At 39.1% G+C, this 23,458-nt stretch overlaps 1 protein-coding gene and 1 long non-coding RNA gene across 3 annotated transcripts in view; one reads left to right on the forward strand and one right to left on the reverse strand.

Moving 5' to 3' along the window:
* lysmd4 (LysM, putative peptidoglycan-binding, domain containing 4) overlaps positions 1-9,228 on the forward strand; it is a 25,993-nt gene extending 16,765 nt beyond the window's left edge. For both annotated transcript variants that reach the window (XM_069910356.1, XM_069910357.1), the window contains 2 exons: positions 553-839; positions 7,750-9,228. In XM_069910356.1, coding sequence (XP_069766457.1) covers positions 553-839; positions 7,750-8,301 — 839 coding nt within the window. In that variant the 3' untranslated portion in view covers positions 8,302-9,228. The remainder of the gene's footprint in view (positions 1-552; positions 840-7,749) is intronic.
* Positions 3,085-23,033, reverse strand: LOC138749233 (uncharacterized). The gene is made up of 7 exons (XR_011348498.1): positions 22,890-23,033; positions 19,840-19,950; positions 15,450-15,637; positions 12,889-12,979; positions 12,377-12,571; positions 10,147-10,294; positions 3,085-4,639 (listed from the first exon to the last, which is right to left on the reverse strand). It is a non-coding gene; the product is annotated as an uncharacterized lncRNA (long non-coding RNA).
* Between the last annotated feature and the right edge of the window lie 425 nt (positions 23,034-23,458).

Here is a 23,458-nt window from a genome sequence, read left to right on the forward strand (position 1 = left end):
TCTCGTGTCCTGCATTATTTCAATGGTTTCCTCCCTCAATACTTCCGAGGTGTATCATGTAAATCTTTGTCGGATCGTCAATATTTGTGTTACAGTCCGAATGCCCTCATTGTATTGAATTGGCAGTGAGATCCACTGCGTCCCACATCCGTGGTTTGCAGTAATGATCATTTTAATTGGCATGGGCTTTAAACCAAAAATTTACTTTAATTCAGAGCACAATATTTCATAATAGGTATTCAGTAATTTCACTGTCCAATTGCCACTTGGTAGAAACAGTAAATGGATTTCATTTGAAACGACTAAACCCTGTTTTGGCAGCACTGGTAATGAGTTAAATGTGGAAAAGATGTCAATCTCTGATTACTCCTTGGATTATGTTGTTTAAGTTAAAGTTGGAGAATGTTTCCTTCTCTAAGTATGCCATTAGGGTATGTCAACATGCTACATTTGTCCATTACATCTGAATAAATTTTCCTGTGGCCAAAGATTAAAAAAGGATTTTGTTATTATTTTGCTTGAACATATCCAAGATATAATTCTCTGTTCTAGGTATCAATAGTATGATGAGGCTGAGAGATGGGCAGACAAGATCCTTCCAGGCGCCTGTGGACGTACACGCTTCGCAAGATGGTCAGCTTTACGTGTTTGGAAGTGAGGTAGTATCATCCGATGAATCATCGGAGGAAGACAAGAATAACATCGAACTACGGCTGCGAGGTCAAGAGAGCCAGTGGTCCAGTGTTACTGTGGAGAAGTCTAACGATACAGTGCTGCTTGTTCGAGAGATTGTTGATGGTGACAACCTCAATACATTTGCTTTGCAGTATGGCTGTACGGTAAGTTAAAATTGCCTTTTATGGTTAAAGCTGCTTGCATGCAGCCATCACAAAGAAAGTGTTTCATCCTTGGGTCAAATGACATTTTGCCTTTTAACCAGATGGAAAGTACAGGAGAGTTGCCTTTTCCAGTTAATTGTGCCATCACTCAATTAAATGCAAAATTCTTTTGACTTTCTAAGCCTTTAAATCTCTTCCTTCATGTAACTGCCTTGTTTCCACATGGCAGCAGGAATTAGTAGAATGCTTTATTTGATAACTGATTGACACTGGTCAAGTAAGATGGTTTAGAGGGGCTGCCTATTTTGGAAGTTACAGCTTGGTTTTTACTTCACTTGCAAATGCTAGGGTTCTTTTAAGTATGGATATTAATTTATGTCTGGTATGTTCTAAAGAAATGAGACATAAAATTCTGCATTTTGATATCAGTTGCTTCAGACTTGATAGAACAGGAAGGTATGGTGGAGGAGTAGCTTTTTCTCATAAGGGGAAATATCACCGCTGTGCTCAGGCAGGACAGACCAGTGGGCATGTCTACTGAGTCTATATGGGTGGAGCTGAGGTATGGGAAAGGTATGACCACATCCATGGGATTGTATTATAGACCTTCAATAGTCAACGAGAATTGGAGGAGCAAATCTGTGGAGAGATAGCGGACAGCAGCAGGACACAGGTTGTGATAGTAGAAGATTTTAACATTCCACATATTGACGAGGACTCCCGTACTGTAAAAGGGCTGGATGGCTTGAAGTTTGTCAGATGTGTTCAGGAAAGCTTTCTAAATCAATGCGATACTGGATCTCCTGTTAAGGAACGAGACAGGACAAGTGACAAGGAAAAATAGGGTCTAGTTATCATAATGCCATTAATTTCAAGTTAATTATGGAGAAGGATAGGTTTGGACGTTGGATTAAGATTCTAAATTGGAGAAAAGCCAATTTTGAGGATGTGAGAGAAGATCTAGAATGCTTGGATTCAGATATGTTGTTTTTGGGCAAGAATGTGCGAGGTAAGTGGAAGACCTTCAAAGGTGAAATTTTGAGAGTACAGAGTTTGTATGTTCCTGACAAGATTAAAGGCAAAGTGAGCAGGCATAGGGAATCTTGGTTTTCGAGGGATATTGGGGATCTGGTTCGGAAGAGGAGATGTATGGCAGGTGTAGGTAATATGAAGCAAATGAGGTATTTGAGGAGTATATAAATGCAAGAAAACCCTCGAAAGAAATCAGGAAGGCTAAAAAAAAGACATGAGGTTGCTTTGGCAGACAATGTGAATGAAATCCTAAGGGTTTCTACAGGTGTATGAAGATCAAAAGGACATCAAGGGACAAAATTGGTCTCCTTGAAGATCAGAGTGGTCGGCTCTGTATGGAGCCAAAAGAGATGAGGGAGATGTTTAGTGGATTTTTTTTTTTTTTGCATCAGTGTTATTGGCACAGAGTCATGGGAACTAAGGAAAACAAGAAGTGAGGTTATGGAACCATACAGATTAAAGAGGAAGAGATGCTTGCTTCCTTTTAAGCAAATAAGGGTGGATAAATCACAAGGGCCTGACAAGATATTCCATCGATCCTTGAGGGAGGCTAGTGTAGAAATTGCAGGGACTGTGGCAGAAATATTTGAAATGTCCTTAGCCATGGATGTGGTACCTGATGATTGGAGGGTAGTTCATGATGTTCTGTTTTAAAAAAAAAAGGCTCCATAGGTAACCCTGGAAATTATAGACCAGTGAGCCTGATGTCAATAGAAGGTAAATATTGAAAGGTGTTCTAAGAGATTGGATATACAAATACGTGGATAGTCAGGGACTGAGTTAGGATAGTCAACATAGCTTTGCGCTTGGTAGGTTGTGTTTATAACCAATCTTATAGATTTTTTGAGGAGATTACCAGGAAAGTTGACAAAGGCTGTGGATGTTGTCTACATGGACTTTAGTAAGGCCTTTGACAAGGTCCCACATGAGAAGTCAGGGAGGTTCAGATGCTCAATATTCATGGTGAAGTAGTAAATTGAATTTGACAATCGTAACAGTTAACACAACACCTTTACACTGCCAGCGACAGCGAACCCTGTGCTGTCTGTAAGGAGTTTGTACATTCTCCCTGTGTCTGGATGGGTTTTCACTTGGGACACTGATTTCCTCTCACCCTTCAAAAAAACATACCAGTTAATGGGGTGTAAATTCAGTGGCAGGGACTCGTAGGGCCGAATTGGCTAGACGGGAGAAGCCAGAGAGTGGTGGTGGATGATTGCTTCTCAGACTGGAGGCCTGTGATCGGTGATGTGCCTAAGAGTTTGGTTCTGGGACCATTGTTAATTGTCAGCTATATCAATGATCTTAATGATAATGTGGTAAATTGTATCAGCAAATTGGCAGATGATTGGAGGTGTTGAGGACAGCAAAGGTAGTTTTCAAACCTTATGGAGGGATTTGGACCAATTGGAAAAATGGGCTGAAAAATAGCAGATGGGATTTAATGCAGACAAGTGTGAGGTGTTGCACTTTGAAAGGACAAAGCAAAAAAGGTCATAGACGGTAAATGGTCGGGTACTGAGAGTGCAGTAAAACATAGGGATGTGGAATTACAGATACATAATTTGCTGAAAGTCACAGGTAGAGTTGTAAAGAGTAAATTGGCTTCATGAATTGAACATGGGAGTTGGGATGTTATATTGAAGTTGTATAAGACATTGGTGAGGCCAAATTTGGATTATTGTGTGCAGATTTGGTCATCTAACTGCAGGAAAGATATCAATAAGACAGAAATAATGCAGAGAAGATTTACTAGGGTGTTGCCTGGGCTTCAGGAACTGAGTTACAGGGAAAGGATAAACAGGTTTGGGCTTTATTCTCTTGGACACAGAAGATTTGATAGAGTATTTAAATTTATGAGGGGAATAGACAGAGTAAATATAGGCAGGCTTTTTCCACTGACGATATGTGAGATACAAAGCAGGGGGCATGAGTTTAGAGTGAAAGGAAAAAGTTTAGAGGAAACATAAAGAGGAACTTCTTCTCACAGAATGGTGGGAGTGTGGAATGAGTTGCCAGCTAAAGTGGTGAATGCAGGCTCAATTTTAACATTTAAGAATAATTTGGACAGGTACATGGATGGGAGACATATGGAGTGCTACGGACTGGATGCAGGTCAGTGGGACTACGCAGAAAAATGGTTCAGCACAGACTAGAAATGCTTTTCTGGGCTGTAATGTTTTATGGTCTTGTGTGTGCGTGCCTTCCAGCATTAAAAGATGAGTTCATAGTTTAGCAAGTACAGTGGAATATGACTGGTGTACATTAGTGAACTGCACAACCCATTTTTCTTACCATGGCCTCATAACAAATTTAAATCAGCATCAATTAAATAAATCTGAAATAAATGCAATCTTAAAAAAAGAAAATTAGTGACCAATAAACTTATGGATTGTTGGAAAATCAGATCTGGTTGACTAATAAGAAAATCTACTGCTCTTGCCAGCTCTTGTCATTCATGAAATACCACAGTGTATGAAATTATTTTATACAAGGAATAAAATTAGGAAGGACCACATATGACAGTCATAAATGAGCCAAAACACAATCCGACCTATTGATACTTGCAGATTGCACCTTTTATCCATTTCCAGACTCCTGTTTTATCCCTCGGTACTTTGTGTGAGGAAGAATGGCTTTAGAAGTCTTCTCTGTTAACCCGTGGAGAGAGGTGGGTGCCTGGAATGCACTGCTGGGGGTGGTGGTAGATGCTGAAGCATTTAAGAGTCTTGGATAGCACATAGATGAAGAAAATTTGAGATTTTGAGCTGCGAAGAAAGGAAGGGTTAGATTGATTGTGAAGTCGGTTGACTTTAGGTCAGCGTCCCTTTTCTGATCCACGGGCTGATCCTTACATCTTTGTTCCCTTTCCTCTTCCTCTGTTTCAGCTCCCCATCCACACACTTCACCTACTGGATTATCTCCATCTGATTCCAGCTATCCTTCCTTCTTTATCAAGTTCCAGCACTAGTAGTCTTTGTGTACCCACATTACCTGCTGCTACCATCCCACTCTCCTTCCTCTAACCTTTCTTTCTCTCTGCTTCCACTTATCTCCACACCATCCCCGCCATCTATTCATTGTCCTTTATCCCTTCTCTGTCCACTGGTTACTGGTTCTTGTCTTGCCACCCTCCAACCCCCCACTTTCCTCTTTATACTGGCTATCCTCCATCCTCCACTCAGTCTTGATGCAGAATGTTGACAATTCCACCCACCCACCCAGATTCTGCTTGACCCACTGAGGTTCTTGAGCAGATTGTCCTTTGCTCCAGATTCCAGCATTTGCAGTCTCTTGCGTATCCATCTGACAAAAATCCTCAACCTTACACTTGTCAACTCAAACATTTCTAATGACTCTCCTACACGAAGCAAAACTGTGCAACATCTAACTTGTGGCATTCCAGTCGTTTGTTTGCCTGTTGTTACTTGTCTCTCGCTATTCCCATATCTCAGAATCAGAATTTATTGTCTTAAACAAGCCATGAAATTCAGTGTTTTGTAGCAGCTTCACAGTTCAAACATTCATATTATAACCATCTTACAACATTACGATATAAAAAAAATAACAGTACATGAAAAGTAACGCAGTATCTTTTGTTCATTGATCATTCAGGGATCTGATGGCAGTGGGAAGAAGCTGTCCTTGTGCCACTGAGTGCTCATCTTCAGGCTCTTGTACCTTTTCCCCAATGGTAGCAGAGTGAAGCGGGCATGGCCTGGGTGTTGAGGGTCTTTGAGGAGAGAGGCTGCTTTTTTAAGACAGCGCCTCGTGTAAACATCCTTGATGGAGTGAAGTCTAGTGCCTGTGATGTCGCAGGCCGAGTTAACAACCCTCTGGAAATCATTCTCTTCCTGAGAGTTGTCGCCTCCATACCAGGCAGTGGGATCTGGCGAATCTCCAGAATACATTCATGGCCTTATCTCTGGAGACCAGGCCTTTTTTTTGTTGCCTCCAACTCCTTTCTCTTTGGTTGTGGTATTCTTTCCTCTATCACTCCCTAAATTGGCAGAACTGCCTTGAACTATCTTGGTCCTATTTTCTAGAATGTGCCCAAGAGATGAGACCAGATGTAGCAGGGAAAATTAATAATGTGTCTTTCTTCAGGTGTTTAGTATTTGGTTTAAAATATTTCAACTTGCATCTGTAATATTTAACTCTGAATTTTATTTGCCAATGGTTTAAATTTAGAAATACTGCACAATAACAGACCCCTGCAGCCCAATTACACCCAATGACATACAACCCCGGTGGGAGGAAGCGGAAACCCCTGGGGAAAACCCATGCAGAACGTACAAACTCCTTGCAGATTCAAACTCTGGTCCCAATTGGTCACAGTGTTGCACTAAAGCTTTGTGTTGGTACTATCCAGGTAATCTGACTGATAGAACAGTAGCTCAGATATATTGTTTTTGAATGAAAAGGAATGCTGCCAGCCTTGAGGGAAAATATTAGTTATTTTCTGTTATTGTATAAATAAGGCATCGAGTCCACGCTGCTGAAGATCCAGCTGCGCTGGATGGGTCACGTCTCCAGAATGGAGGACCATCGCCTTCCCAAGATCGTGTTATATGGCGAGCTCTCCACTGGCCACCGTGACAGAGGTGCACCAAAGAAAAGGTACAAGGACTGCCTAAAGAAATCTCTTGGTGCCTGCCACATTGACCACCGCCAGTGGGCTGATATCGCCTCAAACCGTGCATCTTGGCGCCTCACAGTTTGGCGGGCAGCAACCTCCTTTGAAGAAGACCGCAGAGCCTACCTCACTGACAAAAGGCAAAGGAGGAAAAACCCAACACCCATCCCCAACCAACCAATTTTCCCCTGCAACCGCTGCAATCGTGTCTGCCTGTCCCGCATCGGACTTGTCAGCCACAAACGAGTCTGCAGCTGACGTGGACTTTTTACCCCCTCCATAAATCTTCGTCCGCGAAGCCAAGCCAAAGAAAAATAAATAAGGAGAGATGTATTCAATTAAATATACCTCTTGCTAAGTCAGCAGAGCTACATTTTGTAGTTTGCTATGCCTAAAGCTTTAAATGTATTAACACAAATCCAAAGGTATTTGTACAAGGTGCTCTTATGCATGGAAATTCTCTGAAAAGGAACATGCAAGCTGTTGCAGATGAATCGTGGGCGTGGTGCATGCAATCAGGAACATTATACAATAATGTTCGTCACTGAGCCAACATGTCAGTTAGACATCCTCAAATGGAGGATCAGGAACCTCAGTGAAACATTTGATTGTGGTTCAGCGAAGATGGATTTGTGCGAGCACAGAGGTGTAATTTCATCGTCAGACCTTCACTGTAACATAGATATCGCTTGCATAGTCCAGTTCAGGTCATACATAACTTGAAGTTGGACTACCCTATTATTTCCTGTTTCTTCAACTTTTTGTAGCACGAGTACAGGGTGTTTATCACCAGTGATAATTTAAAGAAAACGTATTGGAATAATCCACTTTGCCAGTTTATGAACATATCAGGGTTTAACAATTATTGTCCATTTCCAAGAAATTATTGTGACTGCTGTTAAGTTCAACACTTGGTACAATCAAGAAAAGTGGAATTGGTGCTGACAGCTGTACCACTGAGAGCTGCAGTACCTAACTTCGGAGTTTTACCAGTAGATTCTAGATCATAAAATCACAAGTATATTAGAAGGATCTATTACCTATGTTGGTTAAATCTCATTCTATTTAATTGGATATTTTTTTTAATTCTGGGACAAAAGTTAAAAACTCATCCTACATTAAGAATTTTGAGCCATTATACTTCCTTACATTTTTAAGGAAGTATAAAGGTCCAAAATTCTTTTAACAAATGTTATTATTGATGAGGTGAACTAAAGAGAATTAAACTTCTGTTTCTGTCAGGTTGCAGACCTCAAACAAGCGAACAATCTCATCCAGGACCAAGACTTTTTTGCCTTAAAAGCAATTAAAATTCCTATAAAAAAGCATGGCTTGTTGACAGAAGCCCAGGAAGAGGCAAAGCGGCGAACGCACAGAACTTGTCCACGTGTGGAAGACTGTTCTGCAGAGAGCCAAGGAATAGAACCGAGCAAGTTAAGTGGTTATTTTGAAGACATTGACAAGGATATTGAGAAAATTTTCCAGTCTACAGATCAGCGTAAAGATCATTTGGAAGAAGTCACTTATTGTCAAAAGTCCAATGGATTGAATTCGGGAACGTTATCTCCGAAGGATTCTCATCATGGAGCAGACTGGGGTATTCGATGGTGGAATGCTGTGGTGATCATGCTTTTAGTTGGCATTATTATTCCGATATTTTACATAGTGTACTTCAAAATTCAAGACACTGAAAATCCAATGGACCCTACAATGTTGACGAACAATATAGTGGGGTCAAATGGCAAAATCTCAACTACAGTGCAATCAAAATCAGCTGCATTTGCAAATGGATGAATGGGGAAAATATAAATTAATTTTGCATTTGAGGAACTGTATGCAGTAATTAGCTGAAACATTTGATTGTGGTTCAGTGAGGATGGATTTGTGCGAGCACAGAGGTGTAATTTCATCGTCAGACCTTCACTGTGACATAGACATCGCCTGCATAGTCCAGTTCAGGTCATACATAACTTGAAGGTGGAATACCTTATTATTTCCTGTTTCTTCAACTTTTTGTAGCACAAGTACAGGGTGTTTATCACCAGTGATAATTTAAAGAAAACGTATTGGAATAATCCACTTTGCCAGTTTATGAACATATCAGGGTTTAACAATTATTGTCCATTTCCAAGAAATTATTGTGACTGCTGTTAAGTTCAGCACTTGGTACAATCAAGAAAAGTGGAATTGGTGCTGACAGCTGTACCACTGAGATTTGTACAATTATTTTAACAAACAGAATTAAGTTAATAGTTTAGACAATGGATCCCAGTGCCAATTAATGGTAACCCTATTTTCAACTTTTGAATCTACAGCAAGTTATTGCTGGCTAACTTGTTATTCAACTAACTTTTCTTGTTCGTGAACCTGTGTTCACGTCACTTTACTGAAAAGTTGCTGTAATGTTTGTAACTTGATGTTTAGCTGTCCTTGTTAACTATTATATAGTCTTTAGATATTTGTCTGGAATTGTACCTTTCGCATTGATAAAATTTAAATTTTGATTATAAATAGCAAACATTCATTGAAATATTCTGCTATTGTGGAAACCAAAATGATCGAGCATTCCTTCAAAATGGTGCAAAATACAAGAGGGATGCCATAAAGCAAAACATTAAAAATATTCCTGACACTATGACAAATAAATTTTGTATCTGTACATTCCATTTCTTTAATTCTTGGATTTCTGCGAATTAAAATCTTTCTGCAAAAAATTACAAATATTATTTTTGCATTAATGTTATTTGGGTCACGGTTCTAATCTGTTGAGTTAAGGCTGTTTATAATCTCATTTTGCTGCTATATTCTACTTAAGCAAGAGTCTTTACAACAGTATTGCATTTTTCCTGGATGGTGCTTTTCAGTATTAAAATAACAGGAATGTATTTTAATTTGTGCAAAACTTTCTATTTAATTGAATCGATCATTCACAAAGAAATTATTGAAGTCCAAATGACTTGACATTTTTGGATCTGTGTTAAAACCTATTACAGCACACATGCAAGTAATTTTTAATCTTGCAAATGATATATGAGGGGTGCACAGGTGCATTGAGATGATCAATGTGGATTTGTCTCTTTTTTTCAAAAAAGTTCTGTCTAACTCCCTATATTCACTCAGTGCGATTTCATCTCTATTTCTACCAATATTATGGATACCAGTGTACATAATGACTTCTGGCCTCTCCTTTAAGATTGTTTTACAACCACTCGGAGACCTCTTGAGCCAAAAATACATTTCAAATTCTACTGTACTTGGCGTTTCAAATCCTGCGCTGTCAGTATGGAGTTTGTATGTTCTCCCCATGTCTGTGTGGGGTTTCTTCCAACCGTTCAAAAACTGTACCAGGGGTTGTAGGTTAATTGGGCGGCGCGGGTTCATGGACCCTGTTATCTAGCTGTATGTCAAAATTTAAATTTATTCTGTGCTCAATACCAATATGAGGCTCATAAGTTAACGCTTTCCAATTCAGCAGCTTTACAGCTTGAGCCAAATGTTGTATGTGATACTGTTTTTCTTCCCCCACCTTCTTGCCAGCAGCCAAAACTATTTAATTTTAACCGAGTTCTCTTATTAAAAATACCATCTTGTTCTGTCTAGTCATTGCGCAGAAGAAGTGAATAATGGAAACAAGCTTACCCTGTTGTCAGATCAGTAGAACCCAAGTCACTATGGACCATCTTGGAGCTGCAGAGATCAAGCCAGCCTGGATCTTACTGTTCAGAGGCACAAGGGAACATCCCAAGTCCTGATTGCAGCTCAGAGTAGAGGCATGCCAATTTCTTTCCTAGGAGAGATAAATTCAGGTACTCTAAACTTGAAAGTGACTGAGGCTTATAACAAGCTAACTAATTTGAGCTTATGTGGGACTCACTCAACAAAGATGAAGACAGTGAAGTGAATTGTGGAGAAAAGAGGGAAGAACTAAAGGGTAAATTGCAAAGTTGTCCGAGATGGGGCTTTCCTCTTTGGACCAACCAAGGCTGAGAGGAGACTTTATACAAGATTGAGGACAGCCAGAATCTTTTTCCACAGGGTAACAATAGCAAGTTCAGAGGACAATTGTTTAAGGTGAGTGGAGGAAAGTTTCTGGGGTTGATAATAGAGACGTTTAAAAGATTCTTGGGCACATGGATGTAAGAAAAATAGAGGGTTATGGTGTGTGGTAGAGTTGGGTTAGATTTTTGTGGAGGAGGTTTATATAGGTTGGCACAACTTTGTGGCCGAATGGCCTGTTTTGTGCTATACAGTATTCTAAAGATAGTGGTAGAGAAAGTGTGATATGAGTAAATGAGAGTGAAAGTACATTAATCTATCACATACTAGTAGGTACAACAATATTATTAAATTGACCCTGAAAATTGCAGACATTTGATTGCATTGCACTCATGTGGAAAATCTAGACCTGTGATCTTTCAAACTGGCCCCCTGATCCCTCATCACACCTTTAGTGCTCTGCGATTAGAGTGGAAAGAAAAAGGTTTGAAAACCACTCTTTTAATTGAACCTAATTGACTCGTTATGTGTGCGGTTTCATAACTCCAAAGGAAATGGGCTAAAGACAATTTTTCTCAAGCAAAATATTTCAGTAACAAGTGGGTCTCGATCAGTGGTTCTCAACCTTCCCTTCCCACTCACATACCACCTTAAGCAATTCATTACTAATCACAGAGCACTTATGGCATAGGGATTACTTAAGGTGGAATGTGCAGATTGAAAACCACTGATTTAGAGAAACTCTTCCTTTAGGTACCTCTGGACCAAGTTCATTTTTTGTGATGGAATGTTGCAACAGCATATTTATACCTTCAGAACTTCATTTGACATGAGAAATTGCAATATAGTTCATTACTATTTGTCAGAGAAGTATCAAAGGCCTCGCATCTTATAGTTAGTCTCTAATCAATTCAAATGGCTCACTTTTGTACTTTTCCCCACATGATCTTACTCATGGTGACAAACTGGAAATCAAGGTATCCTCAAATTCTGTTTCAATTCGATCAGTTTTCCACACAACCATTTCATGCACTTTGGAACTATTGCCAACTCATCTGCAGAGATCAGATGCTAATACATATTCAACAATGTAAAACAAAATTGTAAGTGGAAATCAAAAAACTGCAGCAACTTAATATTGCTAGAGTTAAGTAGGAAAGTCTGTAGATGGCATTGAAATGCCAGTCGATGAAGTAGTCAAACAATAATCCTGGCTTTTATTAGCAGAAACTAATAATACAATAATGAAAGACAATGGGTGCAGACACAGTTATACCAAAGGGGAGATAATGGACAGCCAATGTTAGTAAGGCAAGGCTCCCCAAAGGAAAGACTGACAGCTCAGCAGAGATTCACCACAGTCGTGCAATGGACAAAAGTGCTGAGAAACTCCGCAGGTCAGGCGGCATCAATAGGAAGTAGAGGGTAAAAGTAACCATTGTTTCTGGCCTGAGCCCTTCGTCGAGGTATGATCGAAAAGCAGGCAAGTGCTTAAATCCAAAGGTGGCAGAAGGGGCAGGGGAGGAGTGCAAGCTAACAGGCTTGGGAGGTTAGAAGGGAGAAAAAAAGCCGAGGTGATGGAGGGGGATTGCTCTCTGAATGAAAAGGGAAGGAAAGGAGACAGAGGGATTGGGAAAGATAGGCACACTGACGTGTCTGTCCATGGCATTGTGTACTACCAAACCCACAGATTGGAGAAACAACATTTAATATTCCACCTGGGTCCTCTCCAACCAGACAGCATTAGCATTGACTTCTCTAGTTTCCGTTAAATCTCTTTTCCTTTCCCCGTCTCCTTTGCTCCCACTCCCTACCCCAATCACCTCAGCATTTATTTCTTCCCTCCCACCCGTATCCACCTATGATCTCTTACCTGTTGGCCTGTACTCTCCTGTCCCTTCCTCCTCACATTATTATTCAGGTGCCTGCCTTATTTTTTTTCTTCATACTTTGATAAAGGGCTCGGGCCCGAAACGTTGGTTACCCTTTACTTCCTATAGATGCTACGTGACCTGCTGAGTTTCTCCAGCATCTTTGATAAATTGTTGGAAACCTTTAGAGGTAGCATCTTGGAAAGAAAAAAACTGTTAGCATTTGAAGTCTAGGAACCTTTTATCAGATCTTTAAATGTTCTATTTTTTCAAAATCTGTAGCCATTACATCAGTTTAAAATGTGAAATGCAAGAACAATTGTACATGGTGCTGCATTGTAATTCAATGCTATCAGTCTTTGCAATTATTCAACTCTCATTACAAAGGGCTGTGAGAATAAATGAAAGCCCTATCCAATTATTTTAAATGGAGAGATTGCACGTCATATCCTCATTTGTGAATCCCTTATTGTGATCTACTATATTTCAGGTTGAATACCCCTTATCCAAATACCTGAAATCCAAAATTGTCCAGATATCCATGGAGATCCATTTTAATTCCATTATTGGCTTGTCTGCTAGACTCAGCATTTCCAAACTAACATCTTCACATGAGAAAGAAACAAGTAAGTCATTGTATCTGCTCTTGTTCTCTCTTAATGACATAGAGTTTCTCAAATGCGCCATGATGTGTGTACCCTGTCACCAAGCCCACTACATAACCTAAGATTATATAACAAAATATTATCAACACATCCATCACAGGCCATTTCCCCAGGGGAAAACCGACACAGACAAGGGGAGACGTGTACAAACTCCTTACAGACTGCACGGGATTCGAATCTTGGTCATGATTGCTGGCATTGCTCGGGGATCGGAGTGGGCTGAGTCAGAGTGCAAAGGCTTTGGCGAATAGGGGTTGAGTTGGTGGTGCAGGAGTAAGAAAGATTCACTCTATTCGAACTGAACCAATGTAACAAAAACTTCATTACTACTTTAGGCAACAATTTAAAATAACTTGATGTTTCATAATCACTTCTGAACTACAATTTAATAGACCTTCAGGTTCAACACAACTTTAAAATACTGGGCCTTAAAATCAACTTTTCAGACTCCAGTTTAAACTGAAATAGTTTGGACTTTAATCCACACACACATTTATACAGTTACATTTGCACAAAGTGGGGTTTAAGCTTAGAGTTAAGTGAGAACTGTTATGTGATTAATAGTTTAATAAAAACTATTATTTTGAATTTAACACTGTCTGGCGAATCTTCCATTGCTGTTCCTGTGTTAAGACTAACAGGGGGTCAGTTAGTTTGTTACAGGCCTGTTTCCCTGCTTTTTGTTTAAATTTAAATGCTCATAAATCAAGGTGGAAGGGCCCAAAACTTCAGTAATGTATCCTTATCTCCTGTGGATGCTGCAAGACTGGCTGAATTTCTCCTGGCTGAATAGTTTACTTCAGCTACCAGTTTATATAGCCAATAAGAGCTCTAAAATGAGGAATGCAATCCTTACCTAGAAAACAAATTAACATAATAAATGCAACAAAAACTGCAATCTTCCTTATAAATAACTAATAATTATTCATCTATTCATCTAAACAGCTGTGACATGCTCCTCTTGTAGGATGTAGCAAATCAGGGAAGTCACCAGTGTCCATGATGACTATACCTGAAAGAAGATGTAAAACTCAAAATTCCGTGGACACCACGGTTAAAGAAAGAACACAACATGCTGGAAAAACTCAACAGTGTCCTTTATCTGCCTTTGCTACATGAAGGTCAATGTCCTGCTGAGTTTCTCCAGCATTTTGTGTTTTTAACTACACCTGCAAGAAGTCCATCCAACTATGTTTGGGAACTGGAGCTGGATAAACTCCAGGTCATTTGGTAAGCAGAGGAGATGATACAAGTTACAGGGAGGCAATGTTGCTGGGTGACCATCAGGATTAGGCAGTCAGTGAAGGGTAGCCCCCTCAATAATTCATATATGGTTTTGGATACTGTTGAGGGGGATGACCTACAAGGGACAAACAGTGGTTAGGTCTCTGGCATAGTCTGGCCCTTTGGCTCAAAAAGGGAAGGGGCTGGAGACAAACTGTAGTAATAGGAGATTCAATGGTTAGGGGAACAGATAGGTTGTTCTATGGAGGAGAATCAAGACTCTCAGATGGTGTGTTGGTCCCTGGGTACCAAGTTGGAGACATCCTGGATGGAATCCATAGCATTCTCAAATGGGATGGAAGGGCAGCCAGATGTCGTGGTCCACATTGGGACCAATGGCATAGGTTGGAAGGCTGATGAGGGTCTGAAACGTTAGTTCAGCAGGTATGGTGCTAAGTTAAAGGAAATGGTCTCCAGGATTTATCCCCATGCTAATGAGACCAGAAATGGGGGGGGGGGATAATGCAACTTAATACGTGGCTACGTTGTGGGAGGGAGGACTTCAGATTTTTGACCTCCTGGGATGGTGGGACCTGTACCAGTAGGATGGTTTTCATCTTAATCCGTTCTTTGAATCTTCGGGTCTCTTCCTATAGTAAAGCATTTACAGAAAATTAATCTATCCAGAGTATATAATAATTTGATTTGCTACAAGTCAATGAGAGTCATGAGACTAACTTCAGAAAGTTGCTCCACAGAGCAACCTAGTGGTCAACAATTACTGAGGACTATGACAGCAACTTTAAGGGAATATGCTGGCATTAAGTAACAATCTACATGTGCAAGGCTCATGGGATTATTCTGGGATCTCCTGGACCATGGCATATATTGTCCAGGAAATAAAAGAAAGGACTTTTCTTTCCTAATTTTCTTTAAATGCGTCTTACTATCGACTTGGAAGGGTAAAAACCACAAGGTGAAAATTCCCCAAAATGCATCAAATTAGGGCTGACCACTCCAAATCCATTGGATTATTGCCATGTAACCATTTTCAACTATTCTGCAATCCTTCTCTTTCACTTTGTTCAAATGCATCTTTAAAAATACAAAAAAAAAACCCTGAACCACAACTATAAACACACTGTCAAACATTTAACATTTGTATTTACAAGTTTGAAGAATTTACCTCTTTTACTTTGCAAGCAGAAAAAACCTTGCAGTTTTTCCGGACTTGCTTTTGGCCGTTATGGTCCCGATCCAAAATATCCACTTAAAACTTTTTTCCAGCATGTCCTTTCTCAAGGAGGGCAGCTTGCAAAATAGGTAGAGGATGGTCAATGTTCAGTGGCACACTACAATTGAAGATGCTGTTTACTGCAATAAAGAGGAAGTGTCTTGGATTTCTATTCTTTATGACAGAGTTAATGTGCCACAAAGACATAACATGATGATAACAGAATAAGTTACAGGTCAACCATACATGGAGGACAGTTTGATAGATGCCCATGAAGTCATTAAAAATCCCATTCTCTATCAGTTACCATTATCAGTTCATTATAAGCTCCAATGTAATGCCTTGGCACAGGGAGATTTGGAATTGCAACCAAAGTCAAAATCAGAATTTATTGTCGTGAACATGTCACAAAATTTGTAATTCTGCTGCAGGAAACATTTATATCAACCACGTTACAAAATAAATTTAAAAAGTCCAAGAAAGGTAGTGTCCGTGGTTCATTGATCATTCAGGAATCTGATGGCAGAAGGGAAGTGGTCCTTGTGCCACTGAGTGCTTGTCTTCAGGCTCCTGTACCTTAAATCGATGTAAATGGATCTGACATCAAGCAATGCACAATAAATACTGAGCTCTAATAAGCATTATATAGCCAGAGGAAACCTAGGAAACAATGGATTTCATTTATCACAGAGATCAAGCCAATTATGAGGTTAAAGATTTCCTTTTTTAATTTTCTCCAGCGTTTTGAAAGGTATTTCAGGTAGCAGTTTCAGTCTCTGTAAAGCAATGGTTTAGATGGTTCAAAGGTTAAGTAAATAACATGGCTGAATGTTTAAATCTATATTTGCCAAGACTTAACACAACATTTTATGTCAACATCCTGATTGTGTGGCTAGCTGATTAATTTACTGCTTTAATCTGCTCCAGTACATTGTTTATTGATATTGTGCAGCCGATATATTTTGACTACAGGTAGTCCTCAACTCCACGTATACAATATTGGTTTCAGTCAATTCCGTGTTTACTTAATAAGAATTTTTTCTGAGATTTAAATAAAACGGTTAGGGAATTTTTATGGAAGGGTAAATTTCCGAGAGTAGCTCCAACTTGGAAATATGCATTAGGAGGATTACGTTTACCACATTTTCAAAATTATTATGAGGCTGCTCAATTTAAATTTATTAGTTCTTTAATGGATTTAGAACAGACCCCTAGTTGGGCTAAAATTGAGATGGCGAATATTTTTGAATTTGAAATACATCAATTTTTGTTTCAGTGGAATTTAAATTTATTACAACAATATAATGTGCCTATACTAAAGCATTTAATGAAGTTATGGATAAGAAAAAATAGAACAATAGGTTCTAAGGGTAAATTATTGACTTTAACACCATTATATAATAATCAACTTATTCCTTTTTCAATGCATAATCAATGTTTATTACATTGGAAATCTAAAGGTATAAAAAATCTGGGGGATTGTTTTAAAGAAGGTCAATTTTTATCCTTTAATCAAATGAGGGAAGATTTTGGTATTAATGAGAATTCTTTATTCGTTTATTATCAACTTCGATCTTTAGTAAAACAAATATTTGGTAGGGATATGATTTTACCTAAATTGACTAAATTTTAATCTTTTCTTGTGATAGCACCAAAGAAGGGATATATTTCATTGATGTACCAAATACTACAGGAGAGAATGGAAAAAAAGGGATGGGATAGATCTAAGATTAAATGGGAAAAGGATTGGTTAGATATCTGTCAAGATAGTGTTACTAGATTGATAAATGTTCATTATACAATGGTTAATTACAATTTTTTACATCAATTGTATCTAACACCTGAAAAGTTTTTAAAAATATGGTTTTAGTGAATCAAACTCTTGCTTTAGATGTGGTAATTCGGTTGGAACTTTTTTTCATGCTGTTTGGTTATGTGTACATATACAATCTTTTTGGAAAACAATTAAAATACTTTTAGACCCGACAATATTTTTGTTGGGTGAGTTGAAGCCTTTGAAAGATTTGGGATTAGATAAATTTCAGATTGCTTTTGTATATTTAGCTTTATCTGTAGCAAAAAATGTGTAGCAAGTGCATGGAAAAAATGCTAATGTGATTGATATTAATAGATGGCATAATGAGATGAAAGTATGTTTGGTAATGGAAAATACCTCGTATGTTTTACATGATAATTATTCTTTTTTTCTTAATAAGTGGTCTTTATATTCAGAATATTTAAATTTACTTTGATGAGATTTAAGTAAACATTTTAGTTTATATTTTAGTTTTCTTTCTTTTTGGCTCTCCTGAAGAGAGCTGGCTGAGAGGGGGGGGGGGGTTCTTTTTTCTTTTTTATATAATTTTTTTTTATTGCTCACAATATGTACTTTTACTACTGTATGTAATAACCTTTTTGAATGAATAAATAAAGTTGTGAAAAAAAAGGTAGTCCTCAACTTATGACCATGATTGGGACCGAAGGATTGGTCATAACTTTGATTCTCATGGTCTTAGCAAGGTATTAAGGCAATTTTTCTAAAAGAAATTCAACAAATGAACCTTTAATGAAGAATCTCAGCATACATACAGTATTTTTTTAAAATTTCGGTCATTTGTGTGGGTGGATGTAACTCGTGTAGGTTGTAGGTTGAGGACTACCAGTATTCTTACAGTTTGAAGCTGTTCTATTTTACGTCCGTTATATAATCATTGCCTTCTACTAATAGAAATGTATATAACTTTTTGGCTGCCTTATCTTTATTTTGTGGAATATAGTTCAGATATTTATGACAGTCCAGCACTGTCTGTAAGGAGTTTATACCTTCTCCCCACGACTGCGTGGCTTTCGTCTGGGTGCTCTGCTTTCCTCCCACATTCTAAAGATGTGTACAATTGTGTGGCTATCAGGATATTACACCCAGATAACACATGCAATGAACCAGAAGCTTATTTGCTTTAAGTTTCATAAGAATAAATTCCACCCAAGTGTAACTATCTGCAAATTCTAGCTTCCTTTCATGTATAATTGGGTGTTTTAGGTGTGTGAATTCATTCACAAGGATAGGGAGTTAGCTGATTTTTTTTTTAGACATACAGCACGATAACAGGCCCTTTTGGCCCACGAACCAGTGTCGCCCAATTACACCCAATTGACCTACAACCCCCAGTAAGTTTTTGAACGGTGGGAGGAAAGCGGAGCCCCTGGGGAAAACCCATGCAGATGCAGGGAGAGCGTGCAAACTCCTCACAGACAGTGCAGGATTTGAACCCCAGTTCCAATCACAGGTGCTGTAACAGCAATGTGCTAACCTTTATGCTAACCGTGCCACCTGCACTGGGCATTTGCCTGATCATCGATTTCGGATTGCCCTGATTTAATTGTCTGAGGAGCTCCAGGAGGTGGAAGGACATTTGTAACAGATGTATCTTCCCAGGAGGTTGAAATGTATTTTTATATGAATTTGTGTAAACAAAAAAAAAATGCATTTGAATAATCCTATCACATTTCAAAATACCTCTCTTCTTCAGTTTTCCTAACTGGAGTTTGAAATCATTTGGTTTCTTTTTGTTACATCAGGAAAACAGCTTCTGAGTTTTGTTACCTTCCAAATGAGAGTAAGGAGTTTTTAAGATTAATTTTATAATTATTATTTTACGTGGATTTCAATAAGCCATTTGCAAGTGTCCCTTAAAAAAAAATCTTTAGTTGAATTTAAAGTTTGTGGCATTGAAAATTATAGTATTGACCATGGTACCAAATTAGTTAATTGGTCGGAGAAACAATAGAAGAAAGAAAAAGCTGCTTGTCTGAGTATGCCACTGACACAAAGATGGGTGACATTATAAGCAATGTAGTTAGATCCATTAAATTAGGAATAGATAATGAATGGGAAAACCTGTATCAAGGTCATCAGATGTAAGATCATTTGCTTTGATCCGCTGAGTACAGCATTCTTTTAAATGAAGTGTTATGTACTCAAACAGCAGCAATAGAAATTGGCAAAGACAGTGCTATATGTAAAATATTTTTTCATTATTATTTGCCAATAATAGAACATCTTATCTGACTTGAGTATATTTGCACATAGTTGGAGGGTTATGTGGGTGTGGGGCATATCTTAAACCATTACAGCTCAGGCACGATTCTATGCTCAGGCACGATTCTATGTTCAGTCTCAGAAAATCCAGTGTTGACACACAGGCTTTAAAGTGATTCAATGAAGTTGGTCGGAGAGATCAGGCTGTAAACTCACAAAATCCTTATTGAGTTGCTTCCAGTTAAATGTCCTTTCAATTTGTGGTTTACATGGATAATCAATGAGTGAATTTTATCATCTTACCTTACAGCCCTTCAATCAGAACACGCATCACCATTCTCATGTCTCGAAGTTGGATTTCACCCATTTTTAGTGGACTAAACAATGATTATGTCTGACACAAAATAAGGTTCCCTGCAAAAAAAGTACAAAATTTGTTTTATATTTAAAAAAAAGGTGAAATAGCCTTGGACAAGAGGAGCTGTTTATATTTGAATCCAATATCACCCGTCAGCTGATACTTTACTGTGGTCCAATCAGACATGATGGGTAGCCACACAGTGATATTGCATGGTTTGACAGACAGGTTATGGTGGGGTGGCGGGGGGGGGGGGAAGACAGCTCCCATATCGGCTCAGAGATGTGCAAGTCCCAGTCAATTAAAGATCCTGCATGGATCATGAAGACAGAGGTGTGGGAAGCAAGAGACCCTCCAGGTCCACCATTAAAAGAGCCTAAATAGGCTACTCAGATCACAATACAATACAAAAAAGAACAACTTCCTCACCATATATTTAATGGTGCCCAACTCACCATGGTTTACGCCTGCAAAATATAGAATCCTAACAGGTCTAAGTGCTTTTGACAATATGCCAATAACCAACAAACTTAAATAACTGAATTAGCCACTCATCAGCCATCCATACCTTGGTGAAGGGCTCAAGCCCGAAATGTTGGTTCTGTATCTTTATCTTTGCTACATAAAGTGCCCTGTTTGACCTGCTGAGTTTTCCCAGCATTGTATTCTTGCTTCAACCACTGTGTCTGAAGACTTTCCTGTTTTACTTCAGCCATTCATTTGTTCATGTACCACAACCATTGAAGGTGCACCTGTAATGTACAATTTTTTATCTTCATGAATTACCAAAGTACCTCCATCTGCTGTTGGTAAGGACACGAGCGTGGAGAGTGTGATGGGTTGCACTGAGCATCCATCAGAGAGTTCACTGACCTATATTCTTTGGAACCTTGGCACAGGCATTCTGCTGGTGGACTTCATCATTCTCCTGTTGTACCTGTGCATTTGCCTCATGGTTCTGGGTCTCTCTCGCTCTTCCCCTAGTACAAGCTGTTGTCTTTGATTTACAAGATTATGCAATTTTCCTTTTTACTGATGGACACCCTTCCCCCCCTACCCATCATACTTTTACAGTTATAAAATCTCATCTTGAATAGACCAATGGTGTCTTCAACTACTCTCCTGTGGCTGTCAAGTTTGTGCTCATCCACTGTGGTGGGAGAGTGTGAGGAGCCACAGGTCACAATCCTCTCGGCTGCGTTGACCAACGAAAACTCCTGGCCATGTGGAATTTGTGAGGACAAAGCCTCGCAAATTCCACATGGTTCCCAAAAACACAGCGTTCACCATGAGTAAAATACCACTGCCCACACCAAGCTGCACATTACAAGAATGGAACCACTCCCATTGGGTGAAAATGGGAGATGTCACAAATTTGAAACAAAATCCTTTGAAGTCTTGCTGCATTTGAATAGGACATTGGCAACCAATCTAATTTTAGGCTGTGACCTGCAATGGAAAACCCCCGAGTATTTTCCATTCAATTTACAGTAAAATCTCTGTTACCTGGAATTCAAGTAACCATTAAAAAATAAATTGCAAAAAATAAATGGGTAACAAAAACACCCATTAAAATTGGTGCACCTTGCTATTAATTCTCCACTCACACAGCACACAGCCTCAAGCAACCGGGAACCTCATGTATCCAGCATCTTCCAATGCAAGATATGAGGGATTTTACTGTATTTAGGCAATCTTCCTTTCATTTAACAGCACAAACTTTCTCCCACCATTTGCTAAGGATTCCACCCACCCCCACACGTGCTGGATTTGATATCAAGTTGTGGCTTTTCTCTCCCCACCCAGACTAAAACTATTTTAATTTGCAAATATTTATTTAAATTGACAATCACCTTAAAATATTAGTGAGAAAATCTTGTGGAGAAGCAGAAATGTGCAGAAAACCCAAGGAGATATGTAAAATCCATAGCTTCCAATTGTAAATCCCATTCTGGTGGCAATTTAATGCGACAGGGCCATGTGACACAGAGAAAATTAGTATGGCAGAAAAAGGTTACCATTTTAAAAGAATGAGTCTTACCTCTGATTTCAGATGCCATTGATTTTCACATGCACAAGAAAATTGCACTGAACTGCAAATTAATTCCTTTCCAACATATTGCTCCCATCTGGGAAAAGCCTAGATTAAAGTGGAGCGGGGGCTGTGGTTTCTTACGATGTGTAAATAGTCCCTTCGGTCCAACTTGCCCACGCTGTTGAAAGTGCTCCTCCCACACAGACCCACCTGCCTGTATCTGGCCCATATCCTTTTAAACTTAACCTAAGCATGTATGCAGCCCTTCAATTTTTTTTAAAATCAAACATTGAACAGCACGTACCTCATCCACCTCCTCTGGCAGCCCACTCCATTCACCCACTACCCTCGGTTAAAAAAAAAGTTAGCCCTCAGGTTCCACGTTAAATCTCTTTCCCAGCCCCCAAATCACCTTAAACCCACGTCTTCTGGCTACCGATTCCCCTAACCTGGGCATTCAGCCAATCTATTCCACTCATAATTTTGTTCACCTTTATGAGATCACCCCTCATCCTCCTACACTCTTAAGAAATAAAACTCCAGTTTGCCCAACCTCTTCCTGTAGCTCAGGCCCCCCCCCCCCCGCCCACCCCGAGTCCTGGCAACATCCTTGCAAATCCTCTTTGCACATCCTCTCCAGTGTGACAACATCTTTTCTATTAGCTCAGTTACCAAAGCTATAGATTGATGAGATAGATCCCACATATATAGCATTAGTTGTGGCTGCAGAATCCCCAAAGTACCCAGGTCAGTACTTTTAAGTGGGAAAAATCAGTAGGCTAACTCATTTGATCTGTTTGTCACTTGGAATTGAGGTAATGAGGAGGAGATGTTAATCTCAACTATTCATTCCTCTATTTTTTACTACATTTATCATACTACATTTATTATTATTACACTTTGTTATTTCATTAACAAGAGAGATTAAAGATGAAGATCTCTATTTTAAAAATATATTACCGGTAGCTTCAGGTTGCACCTTCCAACAGCTTCTTCATGGACTTCCAAATTCAGCCACTTGGACGACATTTTCCCCAAAGACCTGATCGCTTAAGCACAGTCTGATTATGCAAACGGTCCAATTTTAGGATATGGCCCAGAGTATTTCTCTTCCTGGATTTATTATTTGGCAGATTACAAGCCCCTTTCAACAGTGAGAACAGAAACAAACTTGGTTGCACTGATTCTGATCCACAACAGCCATAATATGGAGGTTCTGAACTTCATTTTACTTCAGTGCAGATGACGTTGGGTGTTATGTAAACAATGGCAGATGTGACAATGGGATAGGAAAAGACCAGATGGTCGAATATAAACCATGCAGGAAAGAACCAATTTCAGTTTTGCAATACATGCACCAACATATTCTGCACCAAGCAAAAAAATCTATTTTTTCCCCCATTGTCGTCCCCTTAAATTTGGTTCTATACATTCGTGATCTCGGCTTTGAAACCATCTGCTGTCAGGGCAGTTAATTACCAATGATGAGCAACAGCAGCCCAGTTTACCTACTAGATTGGATACTTGGG

Source organism: Narcine bancroftii, chromosome 14, assembly GCF_036971445.1.
Source record: "Narcine bancroftii isolate sNarBan1 chromosome 14, sNarBan1.hap1, whole genome shotgun sequence".
Taxonomy (NCBI): domain Eukaryota; kingdom Metazoa; phylum Chordata; class Chondrichthyes; order Torpediniformes; family Narcinidae; genus Narcine; species Narcine bancroftii.